The sequence below is a fragment of the Brachycentrus maculatus genome, unplaced genomic scaffold (assembly GCF_059751285.1).
Source record: "Brachycentrus maculatus isolate JH-2025_06_01 unplaced genomic scaffold, ASM5975128v1 h1tg000189l, whole genome shotgun sequence".
In the NCBI taxonomy this organism is placed as follows: Eukaryota; Metazoa; Arthropoda; class Insecta; order Trichoptera; family Brachycentridae; genus Brachycentrus; species Brachycentrus maculatus.
The window spans coordinates 506,477-530,730 of record NW_028280940.1 but is presented as its reverse complement, the minus strand read 5'-3'; the positions used below and the strand labels follow the sequence as shown (position 1 = coordinate 530,730).

The following is a 24,254-nucleotide window of genomic DNA, read 5'->3' as shown; positions in this document are numbered from 1 at the left end:
ATATATTTATATACACACACACACATATATATATATATATATATATATATATATATATATATATATATATATATATGTGTATATATATATATATATATATATATATATATATATATATATTTATATAAATACAATATATATAAATATATACATATATACTAAATAAATAGCTTATTTTGTTTAAAATAAATTGTTTATCTGTTTTTGACAGGTACAAAAGAACAAATAGTGAAGCCGTGTATTCTAATATTCGATCTAGAAAGTGATCAATTTTTGAAGCGCTATACGTTGAAGGATTCTGACGTCACAGCGGATTCAGTTCTGCCCAATATTGTGAGCAATTGCAGTTTATTACATTGAATACATAATATCGATAAGTTTGCATTACTTGCGCGAATTTATTAAGTGCCATTACAATATATTCTGTAGCGAGTTTTATTGCAATACAGGTGGTGGATATAGGCAGTACTTGCAACGATGCATTCGCCTATATCTCAGATATTGGTGCCTTCGGCATGATCGTTTACAGCTTGGAGCAAGATGACTCTTGGAGAATAAGACACAACTATTTCCATATAGATCCGCTAGCTGGAGAGTATTCGGTCGGAGGAATCGATTTTCAGTGGACGGATGGAGTATTTGGAGTGGCACTGTCCAATAAACTTAATGACGGGTGAGTAGTATGTTATTTTGTTAATGTATATGTTGTAAAACCTGTGTCGAATAATTAATATTGATTTATTTCATGTTTCAAGATATCGCAGTGTCTATTTCCACCCTTTCGCCAGTACTAAAGAATTTGCAGTCGCTAATAAAGTCCTCCAGAACAAAACGTTGGCGACAAATTCTGTTGAAAATTATCGTTATTTTCATGTAAGTTGTTTTGTAACAAAATTATATTAAAATTGTCAACAATTTTTATGTGTATGTTTTAAATTTTATAAATCAAAACGACACATATGCGTAAAATTTAAAAATTAAACTTATCATAAAATATCAATTTGTTCCTATTTCCAGCTTGTCGGAGATCGAGGAGAAAATTCTCAGGCGTCAGTAAGCATACATGATGATAAAAGCGGAGTTATATTTTATACTCAGGTGATTTTACTTATTTTTTATTTTTATTTTAGCATGAACACTAGTTATGCAAAAGAAAAATATTTACCACCCGTTGTTGAATATCTAGTATGGTTGAATAGATTTAAACAAAATGTTTGTCTTCCTTTAATTTATTAATACACAATTACTATTGAACTAAGTATTAAAGCGTTAATTAACAGGGACACAACTGTCGAATACGGAAATGTAAAAATAAATTAGTTGATAATATTTCAATACGAATATGCTGAAATAATAAAGGCTTTTATGAATATTTTATTATTCGCACAATTTTCAAGAAAATTAAAATTAAGAAATAATTTTTCTAAGCCTCCGCTAAAGTAAAAATTTATAAATTAATTTTGACGATCAGAAAAATTGGTGAATGTTTATTTTATTTCTCGAAATTGTAAATTTCAAAAAATATGTAGGTACCTATTTTGAATACATTTTTTCTTTTGTTATCGAATAAATGTTTTTATATAAGGGCTTAACATATTACTTATTTTAGGTGAATCGCGATGGAATATCTTGTTGGAACACAGCTCGATACCTGAGCCCCTGGACACACACTTTAGCGTTCGCTCACCCTGTAGTTTTAGAGTTTCCTAATGATCTCAAGGTATGTACGGGTAAATGTAAATCAGGAGCCAATTTTATACTATTTTTTACTACTAAAAATCTTAGTCCCTGAAATGTACTATTCCTCCTTCAGTGTCAACATAAGCCACATCCTCCCACCCCTCCTATCCCCCATTCCACAAATGATGAATCGAAGAGAAATGAGATTTTGTTACTTCGTGGACGAAAAATTGTTGTACAATAATAATCAATAAAATGTTGACATATTTCGATAAATTATGTTTCATTATACATAATTGCAAACCAATTTCAAAATGTATATTATACGTAATGTATGATGCATTATCTGTACAATTATTGAAATAACATTAAACTCTCATTTTATAAGTTCACATCATTTACCATAATTACCTACTTTTTCATATCAGTGAATATAGAGCACACAATTATTTGAAAAGGCGAAACAAATAATGTTTAACGTACATTAAATCTAGAAAAATATTATATTCATTTTGCAATTGCATTTATTTTGTTATGAAAGTTATGATCATTATTATCAAACTAAATACATAATGTTGGGAAATAATATAAATTTTAAGAATTCGATTTCAAATATATATTGTATATATACACATATATATATATATATATATATATATATATATATATATATATATATATATATATATATATATATATATATATATATATATATATATATATATATATATATATATATATATATATATATATATATATATATATATATATATATATATATATATATATTTATATATATATATATATATATATATATATATATATATATATATATATATATATATATATATATATATATATATATATATATATATATATATATATATATATATCGTAGTCATACAGGAGAAAGTGACCAAGTGCATTTTTTACAAAAACGTGATCATTGACTATTTGTTATGTTACTAGCTTAATATTGTCCTGAAAAAAGTCCCAAAGGATTTTAAACTTGGAAGTATGATATATTAATTTATTTAAAATGACTAACTGCATTAATGTTTATTTTCTTGCCAAGCAAAAGTGACTTAAATGGCCCTCCTGAACATTTTACTTTTCGTTAGTTGGTCATGTCGCCTGTACTACTACGATATATTTATATTTGTATTTAATTTTTAATAAGATCTACAAAGTGGTTAGTTAGATTTCGTTAAAATAAGTTGATACCATAAATAATTTACGGTTGCTGTTTTTCTTATTAAGTGTTTTTTCGCGTAGTAAGATATTTCGCTTATATTTTGTAAAAAAAATGCATTTAAAACACAGGACAAACATTAACCATATAAAATTTGACAACGAATGAAATATTTCGGTTTGGTTTTTTTCTTCTCATTTCTAATGATATTTACTTTACAGATCGATGACAACGATAGGCTGTGGATCTTGTCAGATCGTCTCCAAAGATTCCAACTTCGATCATTGAACCAGGAAGAAATAAATAATAGAATATTGTCTGTGCCTATCCAGGAAATACTCTGGGAAGGCAAATGTTAGGCAGGAAAAATAACATTCCAAATACTAAATGATGTTACGAATTCACTGATACATATTACATCGTTACGTTAATGCAATACTAATATAATAATATTATACTTTCTTATAAACAGACATATGTTGAAATACCAACCCATTAAAATTAAACAATAAAACATTTTTTTCCTTCACAATATTTATCTTACCAAATAACAAATGATATATGTATAAAATATGATTTAATTTGTTTTGAGTTTATTTTACCACACATGGTTTATTATTTATTGCGATATGTAGAAACACAATCCAATTGATTTTTGTAATTATAGCTCCGTTAATATTTTGTTTTAATAATAACTCAGAAAGTGATAAGAACCTATATCATTTCCTATGTAACATTTCCTTACCCAATACTGTATGTGAAATCTTTATCTGCAAAGGTCACTTTTGTCCCCTGTAATCGTAACGAAATGTAATTAAAATGTTGTTACACTTATTGATACGCTAGACATTCTGATTTAGAACCAATAATATTTTAGTTATAATTCTGCAACAGAGTAAGATAGACGTGTTGTCGAAATAACTGTTCAAATATGGTAAGTATAATAACTTTTTTTAAATAAAGCACATCAATTATATAATTGTTCTACAAATGTCATGTGATGTCGCACAAATGTACCCACAGTTTCTCGTGTTGCGCGATTGATCTTGATACCTTTTTGGTCATTCAATACTCCAAATGTAACATTAAAAACTGGTCGCAGTCAGATGTGGTGCGATTGATATTAAACGTCTAGTGATACATTAAAGTAATGATTTATGAGAACTTTTAACTAAGTTTTATCATGCTCCGCGGTTAAGGCCCAATGTACGATAAATCGCAACTTAATTTTCCTTAAACCCAGGTAACATTTAACGTAGGTACTTGTTTTTTTTTTTGCTTAAAATACCGTTTTCGTATTGAAAAAAAAAATCTTTCAAATAAATATACGATTTAAAAAAAGAGTTATTATTGAAAAACTGGAGTTCAAAAAATCTAAATATTTTTTCTATTTATTTTCTTTAAAAAAATTCTAATTCCAATACATGTATACATATACATATATATTGTTTTAAATCGTTCGGGAAAGCACGACCGACCTCGAGGTTGAGCTTTTGCTAACCCATTCCTTTATGTTAGTTCAACATTTTTGTTTGCCCTCTTACCTCCTCCGGCTTCTAAGCTTCGTTAGCTGCTATCGCTGCATGTATGAATACATATTATAATTTCGGAAATTTCATTTCATTTTCAGAATTTATGCGTGTGCTTACTTTTATTTGTCGTCACATTAAACCTTTGCGATGCTGTTGAAATGGAAGAAGTCTTCTTCTGGAAGCAGTTGCGATACAAATGGCCAGATGAGGAGACTGAAAGCTTGGCCCTATCGACCGGTACATATATCCCCGAGAACAATGTGCCCCTTGGAATTGCGAAGTGGAATGACAAAATTTTCATTACGTTAAACCGATGGAAGCACGGAGTGGCTTCTACACTAAATTACGTAGAGATCGGAGACGACAAATCGCCTCTCTTGAATCCTTACCCATCTTGGGAATCTAACTTGGTTTGGAATATATCGAATAAGAATCCAGAAGTGAAACCAATCGTCTCAGTCTTCAGGGTTTGGATTGACGCGTGCGACAGGCTCTGGGCAGTGGACGATGGAGTAGACAATTTTTTCGGTATGTGCCAGTACCTTAAGTACAAAAAATTAATTGAAAATTTCATTAACAAACAATATTAAAATTTTATTTACAGGAAAACAGCGGCAAGTCATTCGGAAATCATTATTAATATTTGATCTAAGAACTAATGAATTATTGAGACGATACTTCTTCCCTAAGGGCGATGTTCGAGAAGGCTCTGCTTTTGGAAATATAGTAAGTTAATTGTTTCGTTATTTGACTTGCACGAGTATGGGTATGCTTCCCCGAGTGTCTTACCCAATGCAGCTATTCCTCATTTTCTCCCGTGTATTTTCTAATTTTCTTCCCCTATTTCCTTTTCCATATAGGAGTTATGTACTTCACTCTGAGTTTTTTCACTAACGTCATCCGCACTTTTCAAACATATTCCACTCCTATATTCACGAACCTGAGGTAGAAGACTGATCACCCTGCCTTTGAGTTGATGTACCGACATCGATCCTATGCGGTCCCCTGTGCATCTAGTAGCTGCAGATAGGAGCCAGAAGAAGAAGAAAGTCAGTAATTATTTTCAAGGCATAAAATAAACAAAATTATACGTTGTATTACATTATATAGATAGGTATAATGAACATTGTTAAATAATTGCGAAATATTGCGCAATAAAGTAACGCACAGGTGTTTTATTTTTGTATTTTTGCTCTTTTATTTGTATTTTTGCTCTTCTTCTAATCCTTTTCCGTATCTAATGGTGCTTAGGGTACTGCGTCAAAGATGAATGTTTATTTTATAAAATCAATATAAAAGCAGTCCAAGGTATTTTTAAATATTATATTTTGGATTCACCAAAGAAGAAATACCCCAATAGTTCACAATCATCACAGTTGAATAATTCACCTTCACACATAATATATTTCTTCCTCTGCAATACTTTTATTTAAAAATGCTTTACATCTATTATGTTGTAGGTTATTTAAAAAAATACAAAATGTTTGTATCGTTCTGTTTAAAATTAAGTCTAATAATTATGTTTTTTTTTTTGGTTGTTGAAACTACTTCAAGTACTTGTGATGAAGCATTCGCCTACATAAGTGACTTTGCAGGCTTCGGTTTAGTAGTTTATAGCTTCAAATCCAACACATCATGGAGAATCAGACACCTTTACTTTATGCCGGACCCTTTGTCTGGACCATTCATTATTGGAGGAGTAAAGGCGCACTGGATAGATGGAGTCCTGGGACTGGCACTTAGTGATCTCCAATATAATGGGTAAGAAAGTTATATAAGCTTTTAACAATATATGTACTTCTCCATACATGGAAATTATGTATGGGGTGGACTTTTGACTAATCTAAGATAAGAAGACAAATTTAATATATTTTCCCATTCCCACCTGTCATACCTATGCTGTATATGGGGTTTCACAACTAAGAAGAGAATTTCCGAAATACAAGTTATACAAAATAGAGCTATTATAAATATATTTCGTCTACCCTACACCACTCATGTAAAAGACATTTATTTGAGCACTAACATAATACCTTTTGACATTCTAAAAACTTATGAGATTACACATACAATGCTTCAAATAATGTTTAAAACGACTCACAGCAACACCATACCGATTTTTAACAAAGAAATTCATAATCATAATAAACGAGGACATAACAAAATACATGTGGAGCCGATAAACACTACTAAATTTGGAGTAAGGTCCTTAAATTATATTGCCAATACCCAAATTAACCAGCTGCCTGACATATATAAAACAAAACCCATTCGGGATCCAAAATAAATGATCTGAGAAGGTACTTATGGAAAGATATATATGTAGTGATTATTCATATTTTCTTTTGTTTTTACCTTATGTTTTTTATATTTTCTAATTTGTTGTATTTTCTCATTTTTTATATTTTCTTACTTGTTTATTTTAAATATGCTTCTTGTGCCTATTTATTATACCCGTTTATTGTTTTTATATTTTGCAATGTATTAGTATTAGTTTTGGTTATTTAAAAAAATATTTTTTGTTACTTTATTATTTGTATTCCAGTATTGTTAACCTTAATCCCATGTCCCAAAATGAGAAATAGAAATTACTTATCGGGAATATTATATTTATATATGATTTATGTATGTAATATGTTTTGAAATAAATTAATAGTATCTGTTACTTTTAGATTTAGGACGCTTTATTTCCATTCCCTGACAAGTACTACACAATTTCAAGTATCAACAGAAGTTTTGAGGAATCCGAAATGGGCCAGTACTGAAGATGCATTTGATGAATATAAGGTAAACAATTGCAATGTTAATAATACCCACTAATGAAAATGAACAAGTAAAAAATCAACCGCCATCTATGGGACAGGTAAAAATTCGTTGTGCCATAGATGGCGGTTGTCCCGCGTTCGAATCCTCGAGTAGTTACTTTGTACGAAGATTGTTTCACTTTGTTAAATTAACTCTACAGGTTTCTGGAAATCGTGGACTCAACAGTCAATCAACAACAGCCGCTTTTGATATGGGTACTGATGTAATATTTCACACGCAGGTATGCTATGATATTAAACAAATAATATAAGTTTTTTTTTCAGGTCTACACCTTTGTTTTTTTTTTTCATATATGGTATGCTACATCATTTATGGATATATTAACAATAAAATGAAATTTTTCTTTATTTTCTTTCAGGTAAACAGAAATGGGATAAGTTGCTGGAATACCAAAAAAACATTAAATTCATCTACTTATTTGGTAGTAGAAAATGAAAAATATTTAGAATTTCCTGCTGATTTAAAGGTACTTCGTAAATATTTAATCTTATATATTACTTCGTAATATATAAGAGTACAATCGAAATATATATTGTGTTTCAAAATAATATTTTTTAAGTGTAAAAACTACTAAAGGTTTTTGTTTAAGATTGACAGTGATAGATACGTTTGGATGATGTCGAATCGCTTAACAAAATATTTATATGGTTCCCATGATAAACATCAAGTCAATATAAGAATCATGAAGGTGGCAGTAGACAATGCTATTGAAAATACTGATTGCGTTTAAAATAACGCAGCTACAATAATATAATATGTTCTACTTATGTACCTACCCCTGGAATCAGTACTTGTCTAAGAGGTAAGAGCCCCAATACATTTTTTAAAAAGAGATATTGATATAATAATCTAGATAATATAATCCTTGAGTTGAAACTTGAAATTACAATTAGAATAAAATGCGTTTACTTTGTATTGTAAATATTTCTAACGTATCTTCTCTTCAGTGAAAATATTTTTTTTCAGGGTTTTTAATTTCTGGACAAAGTTAATCGACAACTAGTTTCAAAAAGCCAAAGTCGTTAAAAATAAAAGTACAGAAGTAAAGTTCGGCGGCACGGGACTGATAACGATTGATGTAGAATAACAAACTGAGAATATATCAACTTAAAATATCATTCGAATCGATTTTAATATACCTACGTACAATACGTTGGGACGACTGAGATTTTATTCATGCTTATTCACATACTTCATTGCTGTAATTTGAAAATATTTATAAAGAAATATATTTTTTATTTTAACATTAATATTAAATATTAAGAAATCATGTTATTATTTTACCTTTTCCCTGTAATGTTGAATAAAATTTTTGATCTAAGTTTTAATTCAATAGATAAAAATTTTATTTTATTTAAACAAATAAATAAAAATAAAAATTATTATTTTCTTGAATACTTACAAATAAAAAATACTACACATTTTCAATTTCTAAAATATAAAAGGTACCTGTAATAATCCGTCGAGAATAGAAGTATATTTGTAGAGATAGTAAATACTTACATAAAAAAAGGCATTTTAATTTTTTTGTTAGTATGGCACAATACTCAGAGAAAGGCCGAACTTTAGAATAAATAATAAAAATAATAAAGTGACTAGTTATAAAAATACTTTTTATATGGAATCTGAAAATTGAAATAAAAACTCCAATATTAGTTCATATGTTGATCATATTCTCTATGTCAATATATTATGGTCTATGGCAAAATGTCAAATAATCATCGTTAATCTATGTAAAACGAAGTCAAACCTAAACCAACGTCAAACACAACAAAAGGTGTTTTGTCGGTTTGTGGATATGCGTTTGGAGCATTAAAAGTTAAATTTTACCATTTGTTTCAATGATTCGGAATAAGTTGTGATTAAAAACGTATTGGGTTATCCCTGGATTGCAAGTTATTTGTTATTTATGTCTCTGTTTTCCGTATTAGATCTAAAACACTAAGAATCGTTACAAAATACAATTTTTCGAAATCACACGATAAACACTGTTAGTAGACAACTTTTGTGAAATGTCTAATAATTCCGAGTATATTCCTTTGTCAAATAGCCCTATTTCCAGCGGAAATAACAGTTGGAACAGCAGGCCACATTTCAACAGAAACCACCATCAAAACCATGGGCCACGATTCAGTGGATATAGAAACAACTACAGCCCTTACAACCGCGGCCAAGGGAGGAAGGTAAGCTTCCGAATTATGATTTCACTTATTCTTCCCTTTTAATATAAGATTTTCAAGTATGTGTCTATTAAGCACTTGCAATATATACGTTTGTTTCTTTCAGAGTTTCAATAACGGTCCACGATTTGACAAGCCTCATGACATATCTATCTACTATCATCCATCTATGATGCAGGACCCTTGGGAGAAGCTGGAAAGTTTATTAAAGAAATCAAGCAGTAATTCTTATGCAAATAATTCATCTTCATCTATTAATTCAAGCGCATTAGATATTGAAGATAATGTTCACAATTCCCAATCTAGTTACTCTGCTAGTTCATTTTGTGACTGATTGTTTGTATCTTGTTAGGTTATGAATTACGTATTAGTAAATTACAATAATAAAGTTAATTTAACTGTAAATAGCACTCATTTTGATCAATTGGTTAAGAAAACAAATAAACATACATCTCAAGCATGTTGGAATATATTTGTATACAAATTCAGTTTATTGTAATGAATGTAACTTTTATTTTCAGTACAATGCAAAATGTTTTAAAATAAATTATGTATGTAAATAGTTAATCAGACATAATAAAATGACTTTTTCAATAGTAACTGACTATGTTATTAAATAACTTATTTTACCCCGATGCAATTGGTACTAATTATTAGAGATGTACCGATATTAGTCAACTGTGCTGATTACTGACTCTGCCAACTAGTCAGTATAGGCCAAACTACTAGTTGTTGCATCTCTACGGAAAAGCATAGTATCGATGTTTAGATTCAAATATACAATGATTCATTTGTGATCTGAGGGAATCATTATTAAATTAGTTAACTCCTTAGAAGCAAACAACCATCCCTCAGTTTTATCAAAACCGTTGGTTTGATGACTTCCATATCATATAAAGAGCTGAAAACTGGAGAGATTTACAGGATATTGGGGGGCCTTTAAAAAAACTTTATTAAATAGTCGATGGTTCATAGAATAAATAATAAACCATATCCGCTCCCTAGGTAGAGTCCACAAACTGTCTCCAGGCTTTTCTGTCGGCTGCCAGCTCCCTTGCATCCTCCCAAGTCAGATCCGCGTCCCGAAGTTCTGACGAGAACTGCCGACGAATTGTCAGCAGTGGTCGTCCTGGGCGGCGCGAACCTGATGCCTTGTAAAAGAGGCAAGCTTGATTAAGGCTCTCAGGAGGCATGCGGAGTACATGGCCAAGCCAACTGAATCGCCTTTTCTTGACGACAGTTGTGACCAAGATTTGCTGCGTCCTACGCCTTATCTCTTCATTCCTCACAAAGTCAAACCACCGCACGCCTAAAATTCTCCGCAAACACCTATTCTCAAAGCTTAGTACACGGCTGCTCTGGGCCCTTGTAAGGTGCCATGTTTCACAGCCGTATAAGAGAACAGGAGCAATGCAGGCATTGTATAGGCGGCATTTGGTCTTCACCGAGTATAAATCCGATCTCCAGACAGCCTTCATACTATTAAATGCGGACCCTGCGAGTCCTAATCGCACTCCCAGATCCTTTTGAAGGCTGCCATTTTCAGTCGCGTACACTCTACACAGTACTAGAAACTCTCGACCCTTTCGATGCGCTAATAGGTTATCGCTATCTGGTTCATAAAAAGTTATTTGAAACTAATCAATAAATCGATCATACTGTTGTTCATTTAACTCTGTGATTTTAAAGGATGATATTTAACCAAAATATTATTATTTCATAAAAACTGTTATGCGAAACATCGCTCGTTAAGGGAGCAACTTTTTCAGTGTTTTTTTGCTTGTTATGAGAGGTTCCACTGAAAGTAAGTATCATACTTCTATCTACAATATCCAGAGCAAGTACAATTATGCAGTGTAAACGGACCCGTGTTCCAGCGCTGTCAGCAGGTTAAGGTTGTGTAATAAAAAACATGCCTTTAATCAGCTCACATGTTCTCAGAAGATCAAACCTTTAAATATGGAATAAAACTCTTAAATAATTGTAATTATTTATTTTATTATAATATTTACACTCCTAAAAATATTTTTGCATTGCTCTCGACTAATACACACATTGAATATCAATGAAATAATAATTATGTATTGATTAAACATGTACCTACATAATTGTATTTACAATTATCCCAACAGCAAGATAATAATAACATTTATGTATAAAGTAGGATTGGTGAGTATATCTTAATATAAGCTATTATACTCATACTTGAATTAACCACTTCTTGGATATTACTTATAAATATATATTTATATAAATGGAGTATTTTTTAACAACTATAATACAACTTCACAAAGCCACAAGTAAATATAGTCTCCTTAATCGTTGTGAATGGCCAAAAGACATAGTAAAGAGTGCTTAATGCATGTTGGCATTAGATATTAATCCATTACAAACAATAAACTGAATGATTCACCAAAATGATAAGATGATGTTATGGAGAAATTTAGTAAAAAAAATATACCAAAGGAGTATATTAGATGCTGTAATTGAAAACAGATAGCTTTTCTAGGTACATCGAAACTAATAAAGTAAATACAATAAGGAATATTTATGAAAATGGAACATATATAGAAGTTGACACAGTATGATAGAAACCTAATTGATTAGTAATTACCTATAATAATCATTTATAAAATGTACATTCACTTCATATATATAAAACTAATTATGTACATATCTATATATAATACCTATTACTACATAAATATACACATTTTCACTTTTTTATTGACATAAAATACACAATAATAAAGAATTAAGGCTGGAAACCAGTTTGTTCTTAGTAAAAAAAATAACCTATTTGAATGTTTGTTGTAACAACCCTCATTTAAGTACTTTAAATTTGATACGCCATAAGATTTAACTTTTTTATAAACATTTTGTTGCCATTTTTTTATTGATCATTTTAAAAATCATCACATTTTTTATTCACATCATTCAATAAATAAGATTATTTGTTTTAAAATATTTGCAGTCAATTTTGTTAAAATTTTTATGATAAATCTAATAAATCCCATTATTGCCTCAATTTTTCAGAATGTACCTTGCCCTATCCAAATTGATATGTGGAGGATGTAGAAATTTTAATGGGAAGTACATTTATGCAGTGGCCAGTTTGGAAATGACTCTGGGTGTTGGCTATTAAAGGTTCTCCAAGTTGTGGACAAACTGTAATTCTGAAAGAACCAGGGTGATAGATTATTAAATGATGCGGAATAAAATTAATAAAAATATATTTGAAACAATTATGGAAGATCATCTCACCTAGCCTTATATTCCATGGATTCTACATGTATCCATGCTACATATACCCGCGGGGACATTAGGATTCTCCACGTCAATGGGTTTAACAAATTGGTTTCATATTCCCATTCAACAATTGCTGAATCTGGTACTCCTATATCTTTAGCAGATACTAACAGGGTTCTTTGTGTTCCGGGTTTATGATGGCTATTTTAAACAAACAAAAGTTAATAAGCAGGTGTTCCTACGTTATAATAAAAGATTACTAAGAAATTAGTATTGAATGTCTAGTAATAATTGTCATTATTACCAAATTATATAACGCATATATGTGTTAAAAAAAATATTAAATACATATTATAATTACCCTGCATGCTCTTCAAGTGGAATTCTATCAGAACGATCACCATTTTTATTGATAAGAACCATCCAAAGTCTTCCCACATCTCCTCCATTAATAGAGCTTTCCATTGATGAAGATATATTAACAGTCACTCTATAATGCATTCCTGAAAAATTAATGGTTCAATATCAAGCTTTACCTCAAAGTTATCATTATTTTTAAATTAAATATGTACTTAACCGCTTAATGCTCATTTTTTCATAAAAATACAACTAAAAATATCAGGTTGTTTTTTTTTTAAATTTTATTTAAAGAGTTTACATAATTCGGAAGTTATCTAGCTCAAAAAAAAACAGAAGCATTGAAAAATGTAAAAAAAATAATAAGTTTGGTTCTGGCTTCTAATACGACACATACGGAGTCAGTGTACACTGTTCGTTCAAAAGCAATAAGTGGTTAAATGTAATAAGGAGTTAACAGTGATGTTATTGCCCCCCCCGTCCCCCGTCAATTATTGGCTATACTAATTTCATATGCAAATATTATCTGATATTAAACAGATCAGTAGGTACGAGGTAACAAATCATATCGTTCACAATGTTTAATGTGCAGGAGAAACAAATATAGATTTTTATTATTTTTCACTGCTAGTTATTCCTATAGGAAGTAAATGCAATTATTGAACATAATTTTATGTTATTTTCTAAAAACTGGCAGCAACATGTGTACTTTAAAAATCACTAATTAGTCTCTATTGAACGTTTTGGATTTACATTATATTTTTTATCTTTATTGTTTTATCTGTATTATCAGGTTGTTTCTTGCTGAATAAAAATATTTATTTTCTAGTAGGACAATAACTAAAATAAATAATAAACACTTATTTTTTAAAGTTATTAAAATACTTAAAATGAGCTGAACATTCATATAACCAAAAATAAATTATATTGATACAACGAATGGTTTACTTGTACATCAATATTGACTGAAGTAATCTGCTTAAAGAGGCCATAACTAGCCTTTTACCCAACATATTTTTAATGCTATTTGAAAATATTATTAATCGTTGTTTCTTACTACAGTATGGAGTGGAGTCACTTGTCATAAAGTATGCTCTGACAGATTTATCGAGTGACACAGCATTTTTATCAAGCAACTTTTTGTATGCGGCGTATGAATGGAAACCGAAAGGTATGCACTGGTTGCCTTCCTTTCCGCATTGCATGCATGCCCCTTTTAGAAAGTCCTGTAATATAGTAGAAATTGTCAGTATCAAGTTTACATAGAATATAAAATATGCATGTAAATGTTTCAGATGTGGGCATAGCAATGTAAAAATTACCTGATAACTTGGACATTCGGCGGTCATATAAGGACATGACGTTAAGATACTTTCTACGAAAAACTCATGGCTTCGTACATGATTGCAATTCAAGAACTTTCTAAATCCATTGAACATTGCTCCATTAGCAGCGATGAATTGCATCATACCCTGATTGCAGCCGGGCTGAACAGCTCCTCCGTTAGGAAAGAAGTCTACGTGACCGATCAATTCTGATATTCCAAGTCCTGTAAATTAAATTGTCCATATATATTAATATGAGGAATAAAACATTCAGTAGACAAAATAATGAGAATGTTTCGTAATTTGTAAATAACCAGTTTATCTGAAAGCCAAAGTTCAATTTGAGCAAAAAGTTATCAAAGATTGACCTAAAATTCCAACGTTAACGACGATAATAAACTAATCATCTAAGGGAATAAATTATTTTCTTAAATGTAATTTGATACTGACTCGCAACAAATAGTCAATAATATATTGTTTACATAAACAAGTTGAAGTAAGTCACAAAGTACACGGATAACAAATAACATGTTTCTTATGTAAAACGTAAGCAATATTTAGATGATTGAGTTTACCTCCTGTTATGAATTGTGACGCATCTGAATGAATAATATCCACAAAATGAGCGTCAGAACGATCCAGTTTTACAATATTTTCAGTTTTCCCAAAATGCGGCTCTGCCGGATCCATACCAGTAATTCTCCCTAGAGTTAATCCAAACAGCTAAAAATAATGAAAGAACATTGAATGAAAACAATATCGGTAGAAATTCCATATCCCGGCAAAAATTTAGAATATATATACAGTCCAACTCGGTCATTACAAGATCTCCGATATAACGAAGAAACATTCGTTAAAATTTTGGTTTCGGTTTTCTCAATACATTTATTCACGGTTATAACGAGCAACTTCTCGGCTATAGCGAGCAAAAAGAGATCGCCTTTTTTTAAATGTGAATATTTGAATGTTTCAAAACAATTTCGACCTTAAGCAACAAAATCCAACCGGGCAATTAGACCATTGCCGCCGGGATCGGATTACGTTTCTGACTCTAAGTACTAAATTGGTGTTGTCACCGACAGTAAAAAAAAAACTTTCAAGCATATGGCTTTAAATTGCATGTTGCAAATTGCAAGCTTTGTCATGTCTGTAAGGACCTACTTTATTACAATAAATAACTTATTTTATAGTTTTTGAACATCGTGCTTGTTTCAGGAATTTTTACGATAGTTTCCATATTTTGTATATTTCATGCTTACTATGGACATTGTATAATAAACATTACGAGGTGGGGAATGTCAGATCAATCTAGAGCAAGTCAGTAAAAACAAACCTTTGAATTAGCAACATATCTCTTAATCATAAAAAGTGTCTCTCAATTTTTGAATAGGCGGAAATTATTCGTGAAATAGAACATGGCGCGAAAAATGTTAAATGAATAAGAAGCGAATATAAAGTATAATAAGTTTTCATCATTCTCAGTGTCAAAAGTGTATTTATATCTGCATTTAAAAAGAAATCACGGACTCGAAAAAAATAGAAACTGTGATTGTACGAATTTTGATGGAACTGTTACAATGGTTTTGTATTCAAGCATAACAAATGTGTAATGGGTGAATTGTATGAATTTTGTTTCAATTGGGACATATTGTGTTGTGTGACCATTCCAGATAACTTCATGTGAAAAGTATTCACTTCATTTAATATAAAATAAAATAAAAAAAGATTTATATTATTGCTGACCTTTTGTAATGTATATCCAGTATAGCCTCCAGTATGAGCACCGAGAGAATGTCCAATAAAATGAAAATTATCCAAATTTTTCAAATTTAATTGGAGCTGAAAATATATATTGAAAATGAATATATTCCTAGATGTGCGTATTAGACTAAATAGTAGGAACAATAATATTTGCCAAATATTATATTCCACTTATGTCTTGAATGCTCATAACTCTTTTTATTTAAGTTAGCATTTTCAATAATTTTATACTGAGAAAAATATTTTAGCATGAAATTATCAACTGTTGTAGTTTCTGAGCCAAATGGATTTATTTCAACGCTCCATCATTTCTATTTACTCATGTGATTAAATAAAAATCAGAGCATTTTAGTTTTGAATATTGTGATAATTTGAAATTAAGAGGATAATCTATTGACCTCCCTATACACATCTAAGTATAAATACGCTTCCAACAGTTAATCGGTTTGTCACAGAGTTCCATAGGCCTTTCAAAATACGTTTATTATTTCATTCCATTTTTATCTCAATGTTTGTTCCCAAATTATTCCTTTTTGGATATATTCCTTTTTATTTCACTTAAGTCTAAAGCGAGTAAGCAGGCAGATTAAGGAAGCATCATATTTTTAAGTTTTGTTTAAGATGAATATAAATTTGTGTATTTGAAAAAACATCAAGTAAATTATAAAATAGTTTACATGTTACTATGGTCAATGTTTTACAATATATATCAACCAAGGATAGTATTTGGAGCTGGTAAAATTGCATTTGCCAGTCCTGCACGCCTCACTAAATGGAACAGGCAATATTTAATACCATATCAAATTTATAGGCAGATTCGAGATACAGAAACGTAAATGGATTTTGGTAAAGGTAAAAGTTAGAAGAAGAAAAATAAACATACATATATATCATGGATGAGGTGGGCAGTAATGGCTCCAACTAGCCTTATATTGGCAACAGCTTGTGTATAGGGTGGACTTGAGCCTCCTCTCCAATCAATATTTACTACCGTGGCATCATCATTCCCTTCTAATGAAAGAATAGCTTCCATCATCTCTTGTACCTAAAATAATATTGTGAAATCTTAAATGTACAACCATGTAATAATAACAGCAAAATAGGAATTTCAATATTCATTTTATTAAATTGGTCTCAAATTTTAGTTTTTTTTTTTTAAAATGCCGTCAACTCTATTGAGAAGTGGGCAACTAAACAAACAATCTAAGGGAGCAATGGGCCCAAAAAGGTTGCAAAACTCTGCTCTAAAATATTAGCATGAAGTACAAGTGACGCACAGCATTAGTTTCTTAGTCCCAAAGATATCATAAAAGTTAGAAGTTAATTGTAAAACATGATTGCACAGCTCGGCTGTCCAAACTCAAAACACAGTAAGGGACATTTTTTTTGTAGCACGTTTTTTTGCATTTTTGGACTAAGTATATTCTACTTAGTCCAAAAATGCACAAAAAAAAACGTACTACAAAAAAATGTCCCTTGCTGTGTTTTAAGTTTGGACAGCCGAGCTCTCGCTGATCGTAAGAGGAGAATGTAGCTCTTTTCTTATTTAACATTGTGTCAATATTAAATTTAACATTAACTTACCCATAATTTATTACCCCCTTCTAAATATCCATGCGCTATAAAGTAAAATGGCCCTTTAGGACTCATACGGGCTTTGGAAATCTTATCAGGGTCATTGGGATCCAGAAAATAAGGAATCTTAGTTTCCTTTCTAGTGAACATTGGATATCTGTTGAACAAAATAAAAGGTCACAATGATTAAAGAAAACACTTCGTTTTTTACCACTTGAGTTTTATTATAGACTACATGTTTCAGAAGTTAAACTTCCATCATTCAGGTCTGTATAATAACTAAAATATAAAATATAAAATTGTTCTATAAATAAGGAGAGGGGAAAGTAAGGGGAAGGGGTTAGTCAAGGAACGGAGTTTGAAAACAAAGGAAAAATAGAAAGCAATGGCGAAGAATTTTGAAACAATATATTATTTAATAAATTATTATTAGAATTCAGGTTTTTTTGTATTTCTAAATTTTCAAGATAATTCATAATTTGGCCTTTATATGGAACAAGGTGTAATAATTTTAATTTATGAGAGTGAAATGAGTGAGTAGTATCTATTATATGATTTGCAAATTCCGAAAAATAATTACTAACAGGACCGCTATTATGTTCTATTTTTCTAATCTCTAAATTTCTCGCAGTTTGGCCAATATATTTTCTATCACAATCTCCACACGAAATTTCATAAACACCACTTTTTTGTAAAAAATCTATTTTAGATTTTGAGTTATCGAGGATTTCATGTAAATTATTATTTGTATAATAAGCAGGTTGGATATGGGAGGGTAAGATTTTCGAAATATTTTTACTACTGCGGAAATAATGTGACAGTAAATTTACAAAAGAAACTTATTGAGTGTCAGAGGGATTTAGTGCTAAACTCACAATTTAATGATGGAATCGAATACTAATTGTATGAGTGAAGAAAAGATAGTTAAGATTTATGAGGAGAATGTGATTTGTGGTAGAAGCAAAGGAAGACCGAGGAAAATTTGGCATGATCAATTATTTCAAATACATCGAAGTGGTCAGGTCGGAAGTCGGAATAATCAGCATGTATGTATGAATGTGGAAGAGGCGAAGATTGTGTGCAAAGACAGATTAGTGTGGCGCTCTATTCTCTCCGTCTACCCCGGTGGAGAACCTGCGTGATGGTTAGTCAGTTAGTTAACAATGACGGATTTTTATGAATTATACTTGATGCAAGAAAAATATACAAACTTACGCGCATTTATAAGAAAAATTATTTGTCGTTTTGGCAGTACATATACATGTGAACAGTTTTTTTTCGAGAATGAAACACACAAAAGCTAAAACTCGAATGAGGTAAATAGATGAAAACCTCAAAAATTTTATGCAAATGTTTTTTTCTGACTTTTATTTGTCTCACTCTTTCATTTATTTTTTACTTGTAATTTTGCTTATTACCTTAGCTATGTATATTGGGTATGCATGATTTTGCTTATTACCTTAGCTATGTATATTGGGTATGCATGATTTTGTGCTTGTCTACTTGTAATTTTGCTTATTACCTTAGCTATGTATATTGGGTATGCATGATTTTGTGCTTGTCTACTTGTAATTTTGCTTATTACCTTAGCTATGTATATTGGGTATGCATGATTTTGTGCTTGTCTACTTGTAATTTTGCTTATTACCTTAGCTATGTATATTGGGTATGCATGATTTTGTGCTTGTCTACTTGTAATTTTGCTTATTACCTTAGCTATGTATATTGGGTATGCATGATTTTGTGCTTGTCTACTTGTGATTTGTCAATCATACAACTTAAGCTAAACTTTTACCAAAACGTTAAACAATTTTTAATAATTTATGTGATGCCATTTTTGTAAAATAGTACTTCAAGGGCGCTTAAAATCAAGAAATTGTGAATAACATTTTATGCTTGTTCTTTTAGGCACACAATATGTTAATTTTAGATATAGTTAGACTGATAAAACCTAATTATACATTATAATATTTACTCAGTACAGATAACCAGATATGCGTCAATCTTCTCAAAAACATACCAAATATTGATTGACAAACATGTAAATCAATACAAATAGTGTGATTATGTATTATAAGTGGTGAACTTTAATCATCGAAAATGACCCAATTATGTTCCATTCCGGTTTACTGTTTATTCATAGTTTGATCCAAAATTTTAATTCTGAAGATTCTATTACACACCTCAGAATAAAATATTAATTTAATAAACTAGTAATTTAAGAAAAGTATGTTAAGTAGTTAATCAACTTCAAAATCATCTTACCTCACATTCATGACATCTGGAGGAAATGGGAAGACACCGATTGGCCTGTTCTCTGTAATCCATGGACCCACAATGGAAAAACAGCCGTAGACTCCATAACATCGTTCTGTATCTCTAGTCGCTATAAATAAATGCATATTTGAACCTTTTTAATTTTACAAGCTAAACATTATGGCTTGAATATTTTTAATAATTTATTTTACTATGAAATAATGAAATATAACTATTAACCACCAATTTTGTTGCTTCAATTTATTATTTCAATTCAGATCCTGCAAAATGTTGTTAAATACTTATATTTTGCGATTCTTGACACTATTATTAAAAGCTATGAATTAAAGTTTAAGGTTATTAATGTTTTTTTTTAAATAAATAAGAACATCATTTTCATTTTTATTGTTGGGTATGTTAAATATATCAATTATTATTATGGGGTATCACTTCACAAAGTCCATTTCTAAGTTTATCTATAACAAACACACAATCAATTTTAAAATATTAATTAAGCTCATACTAGATTAACATTAACACTAATATTTTATCATACCAATACATTCAAAAAATAAAATATTGATGTTAAAAATAGCGAGATAATATTAAGTGCTGTAGCACTAAATATTGTAATATTCATTTTATTTTTTAAATTATGTTTCATAGTTTGTATTAGTTTTGCTTCTAAAAAAATGTTTTTAAAATGGGTTTGTAGTTTCTAAACACAAAATAGTTTTTTTTAATTAATTTATAATTTTTTTTGAAAATTTCAATATTGATTTGGGTACATTTTGCCAATGACTTTCAATATTGAAATGTTTTTACCTATTATTTACCAGAGTAAAAGATACTATTGACCACATTACCCGAACTTCATTCTAAAGTAACAAAGCATATCTATATAAAGTAACAAAGCATTCTATCCTTGGAACATTATAAACTTCATTACTAAAGTAGGCTAATTTTTAAAACATTCTGATTATATCTTTTATACCAAACTGAGTCTCTATTGATGTTACGTTTGTTAAGTACTCCAAGACGAAGGAATATTCATTTGATTTTAAAGTCAATCGTTTGAATTAAGACATTTAGGGACTATTAGTTTAGTGAACCGGCATAGCAATTGAATTCGTGTAAATGCCACTTTATATTATGTGATATGATTTTCACAATAGTGACCATGATAATTTCAGATTTAAGTAATTTAAAAAAAATAATTCATAGCAAGTATTGGGAATATAAAACTAACAATAGGAGTCTTTAGTTTTATGAGATGAAAAACGTTTGAATGTAATTAAATTTATTAGTATTTATTTTTAATTAAAATAATTATAAAATGATTATTTAATAAATAAATGTAAACATACATAGTAAACATATTTAATTGAATTTTATCTTGTTTTTAAAAAACAAAAAAAAAATGATACATATAAGGATAAAAAATGATATAAATAATAAAATTTAAAAAAAAGCAGTACCAACCTATTTCATTTTTAACTTCTGTATTATTTTGTATAACAAATAAAATTGTTTTGAAGAGAAGTCCAGCGGTGAAGTTATGCATGCTGGATTATATCACTTTCAAATAAATCGCAAACACAACCACAAAATGTCTCAAGTCTTGAAACAGTTATAATGTCTAAATATATGAACCTTTCACAGTGTTTCAGTATATCTCATATTATGTAAAATAGAAATGAAAATATGCAGTATGAACTATTTATGTTAAAAATCACTTTGTGTATTTTTCTCGTATCAATTTCTATTGAGAACCACTTCTTCAACATAGTTATTTAAAAAATTAATAAATCTACCTACGTAGGCACTTATTAAATGTAATGTCTACCAATCGACGGTCAGTGTCCTTCCTATACGAAATCTATTAGTTAACTGGGAGATTAATACAATTTTTATACTTTTGTACAGCAAGTTCTGTACAGTGTCAAGAGAGATAAAACTAGTGACGCAAATGGCTAGCCATTACAAATAATAACAATAATATTCAGTAAGCTTTGACCCCTGTCGACAAACAATAATAATATTGCAAAGATTGTTTGTTCAATGCATAACTCAAAATAGGAAACATGGCATTTTGCTGTAAACATTTAATGATTTACTAACATAAAAGGTAAACACTAAACGTATCTTTCTCTTCTCAATCAAATAAACCTTTTACCATTATCAACTTCAATAAATATATTAAAGAATAATACAAAATTGCTGTTTCTTCCTTAACCTACTTGTTCCCAAGGGGGGACGGGTGTCCCCTAAAATATATTTTAACTCTTTGCACTCAAAATATTTTTGGTATATTATGCATACCGCAAAATTAAAGTTTTTTTTTAAGAAAAATAAATCATTTGAATAGAAATACAAAAAATAATAAAAATACTATTTTTTTTTGTTTTAGTAAAATAGATATGTAGGATATAAAGTGGACTCAACAATTGATTATTTGAAATTTTTCATTGTATATTTTACATAACAATCCCTAATGTGTAATCCAGGTTTACTTTGGCAGGTTTCGCAATACAAGCTTGTTTCTTTTCTTCCACCCTGAATTGGAACATACTGCACAGTCCTTATTAGTTCCAGAATGTAGAATGTGCAATTTATTTGTAAGTCGGTCTTCTATAGGAAGAGTAGCAGAACGTCACCCAAATCGAGTACCTCCTCGATAATCTCCCACTAATCAATCGACCAATAATTTTACAAATTTTAGATGTGTCATCAGCTTTTCATTGTTTTTTTCCTCAGAAACTTTACAAAGCATGTAAGAGTTTATGACACACACCTCCATCCCCCAAAAAAAAGTTTCCTCTACCATTTTAGGGATTACACGTAAAAAAATTAGTTGAGCTGTAAAAAAATATTCAAGCGGGATGGTAATTGACTTACATTTGAATTTATGCATAAGAATGCGTTTGGATACTAAGCATACCATTTTAGCAGTATGTACAACTTTACACACAAGTAATTCTTTCACAGATATAGTATATATATTTACGTGCAGTAAATAGTATATATATTTAATTTTATATTTATTTATTTTATTTACTATACTACTCTGATACTAAAACGATATTTTGGATTTTAATAACGTCACTCATTTCTCAATCAAATTCCGTAAGTTATTACTATTACTATTACTATTCCGTAAGTTATAAGTTTTGCAATAAAATGATTTAAAAATTAAAACTAATATTAAAAATTTAAATTAATATTTAAAAAAAAACATTATACTAAAAATATTAAGGAATACGACTGTATTTTCTTGCCGCCATAGCGGTGGCACTCGAGTAATACAGCAAACCACTCGTGCTGCCTCTATGGAGGCACTCCAGTGCGAAGGGTTAAATTGAATAATATTATACTTCGTTGTGGATTTCATTTCATAGTTTTTTTATAATCTTAATAAAAGGGTGAAAACTATCTTAAGAAAATTAGATCACTACTGATATGGTATCTCTTTGCAAATTGGGATCCCCTAGATACAGACTGCTAATGAGTAGACAAATAACGTATCTCAGTTCAATGTCTAATTCCTAAGGATTTTCCAACTTCATGATTGAGTATATGTGCTGAACAAAGTATGTAGTAATCATTTTCAATTATCACGGGCGTTTATATAGATTTACTTTTTCTAGGATTATTTAGTTGTTATGTGCCCTGATAGCATTTGTAATATTTTGTAACTTAAAAATGCCAATAATGCTCATTTTTTGTAGCATAAATGAGTACAATTATTATTTTGGTACACAATAAAACATGTCCAAATAGAAAATAATTTCGTTAATTGATTCGGCAGTCACTTTCTGGTAATATCTATCCATTTTTATTTCTATAAGTTTTATACCACTATGTATTTAAAACTGAAAAAAAATTATTTGAGGTAATTTGTACTCCACTTAATTTTGTAATGTTTGCTATGATAAAGGTTAACGTGTTCAATGCGTATAAAATAATGTCACAAAGTGCGAATTTTTGCAAACCCATAACTTTGTTGAAAGTCAAATTCTATTATACTTTCTATTTCATCATAAATAAGTGTATTTCTTTGAGTTTTCAAAATACATAAAACTGGCTACGAATCCTTATCTTTATTTGACACAACTCCCGTCAACAGTATTTGTATGGACACGGGAGCTGCGTTCGACGCACAGAATGTGTTAAATAAAGTAGCCAAGCAGAATACTTATTTTGTTATTTTTATGAGTAGGTACATTTCACTTGCAATCAGAGCTGACGCATAGACTATTTTTGCAGATAGGTATACAACGATATAACTGCTTCACATGGTTTCAGAGAATCAACAAACATA

General features: G+C 29.8%; 4 protein-coding genes across 4 annotated transcripts; 3 read left to right on the top strand and 1 right to left on the bottom strand.

Annotated features, from left to right (window-relative positions):
• Positions 1-211: 211 nt before the first annotated feature.
• LOC148307805 (dopaminechrome tautomerase-like) lies at positions 212-4,641 on the top strand (the record flags this gene model as incomplete). Its single annotated transcript, XM_088262817.1, has 7 exons — positions 212-333; positions 450-673; positions 756-873; positions 1,018-1,098; positions 1,610-1,720; positions 3,094-3,806; positions 4,503-4,641. Coding segments are annotated over 6 exons (794 nt in total), but the record flags the coding sequence as incomplete, so codon positions are not given.
• LOC148307804 (dopaminechrome tautomerase-like) lies at positions 4,507-8,489 on the top strand. Its single transcript, XM_088262816.1, has 8 exons — positions 4,507-4,932; positions 5,009-5,134; positions 5,865-6,165; positions 7,077-7,191; positions 7,370-7,450; positions 7,589-7,696; positions 7,820-8,032; positions 8,197-8,489. The coding sequence occupies exons 1-7, from the start codon at positions 4,563-4,565 to the stop codon at positions 7,958-7,960; spliced, it is 1,242 nt and encodes a 413-aa protein (XP_088118942.1). The 5' UTR covers positions 4,507-4,562; the 3' UTR covers positions 7,961-8,032; positions 8,197-8,489.
• A 461-nt stretch (positions 8,490-8,950) lies between these two features.
• On the top strand, positions 8,951-9,818 carry LOC148307803 (uncharacterized). The gene is made up of 2 exons (XM_088262802.1): positions 8,951-9,413; positions 9,517-9,818. Exons 1-2 carry the CDS (start codon positions 9,243-9,245, stop codon positions 9,742-9,744), a joined length of 399 nt encoding a protein of 132 aa, XP_088118928.1. The 5' UTR covers positions 8,951-9,242; the 3' UTR covers positions 9,745-9,818.
• A 2,581-nt stretch (positions 9,819-12,399) lies between these two features.
• Positions 12,400-21,826, bottom strand: LOC148307802 (pancreatic triacylglycerol lipase). Its single transcript, XM_088262803.1, has 11 exons — positions 21,416-21,826; positions 19,943-20,063; positions 17,687-17,834; positions 16,986-17,147; positions 16,085-16,180; positions 14,917-15,064; positions 14,339-14,565; positions 14,074-14,242; positions 13,021-13,162; positions 12,675-12,860; positions 12,400-12,586 (listed from the first exon to the last, which is right to left on the bottom strand). The coding sequence occupies exons 1-11, from the start codon at positions 21,495-21,497 to the stop codon at positions 12,460-12,462; spliced, it is 1,608 nt and encodes a 535-aa protein (XP_088118929.1). The 5' UTR covers positions 21,498-21,826; the 3' UTR covers positions 12,400-12,459.
• Between the last annotated feature and the right edge of the window lie 2,428 nt (positions 21,827-24,254).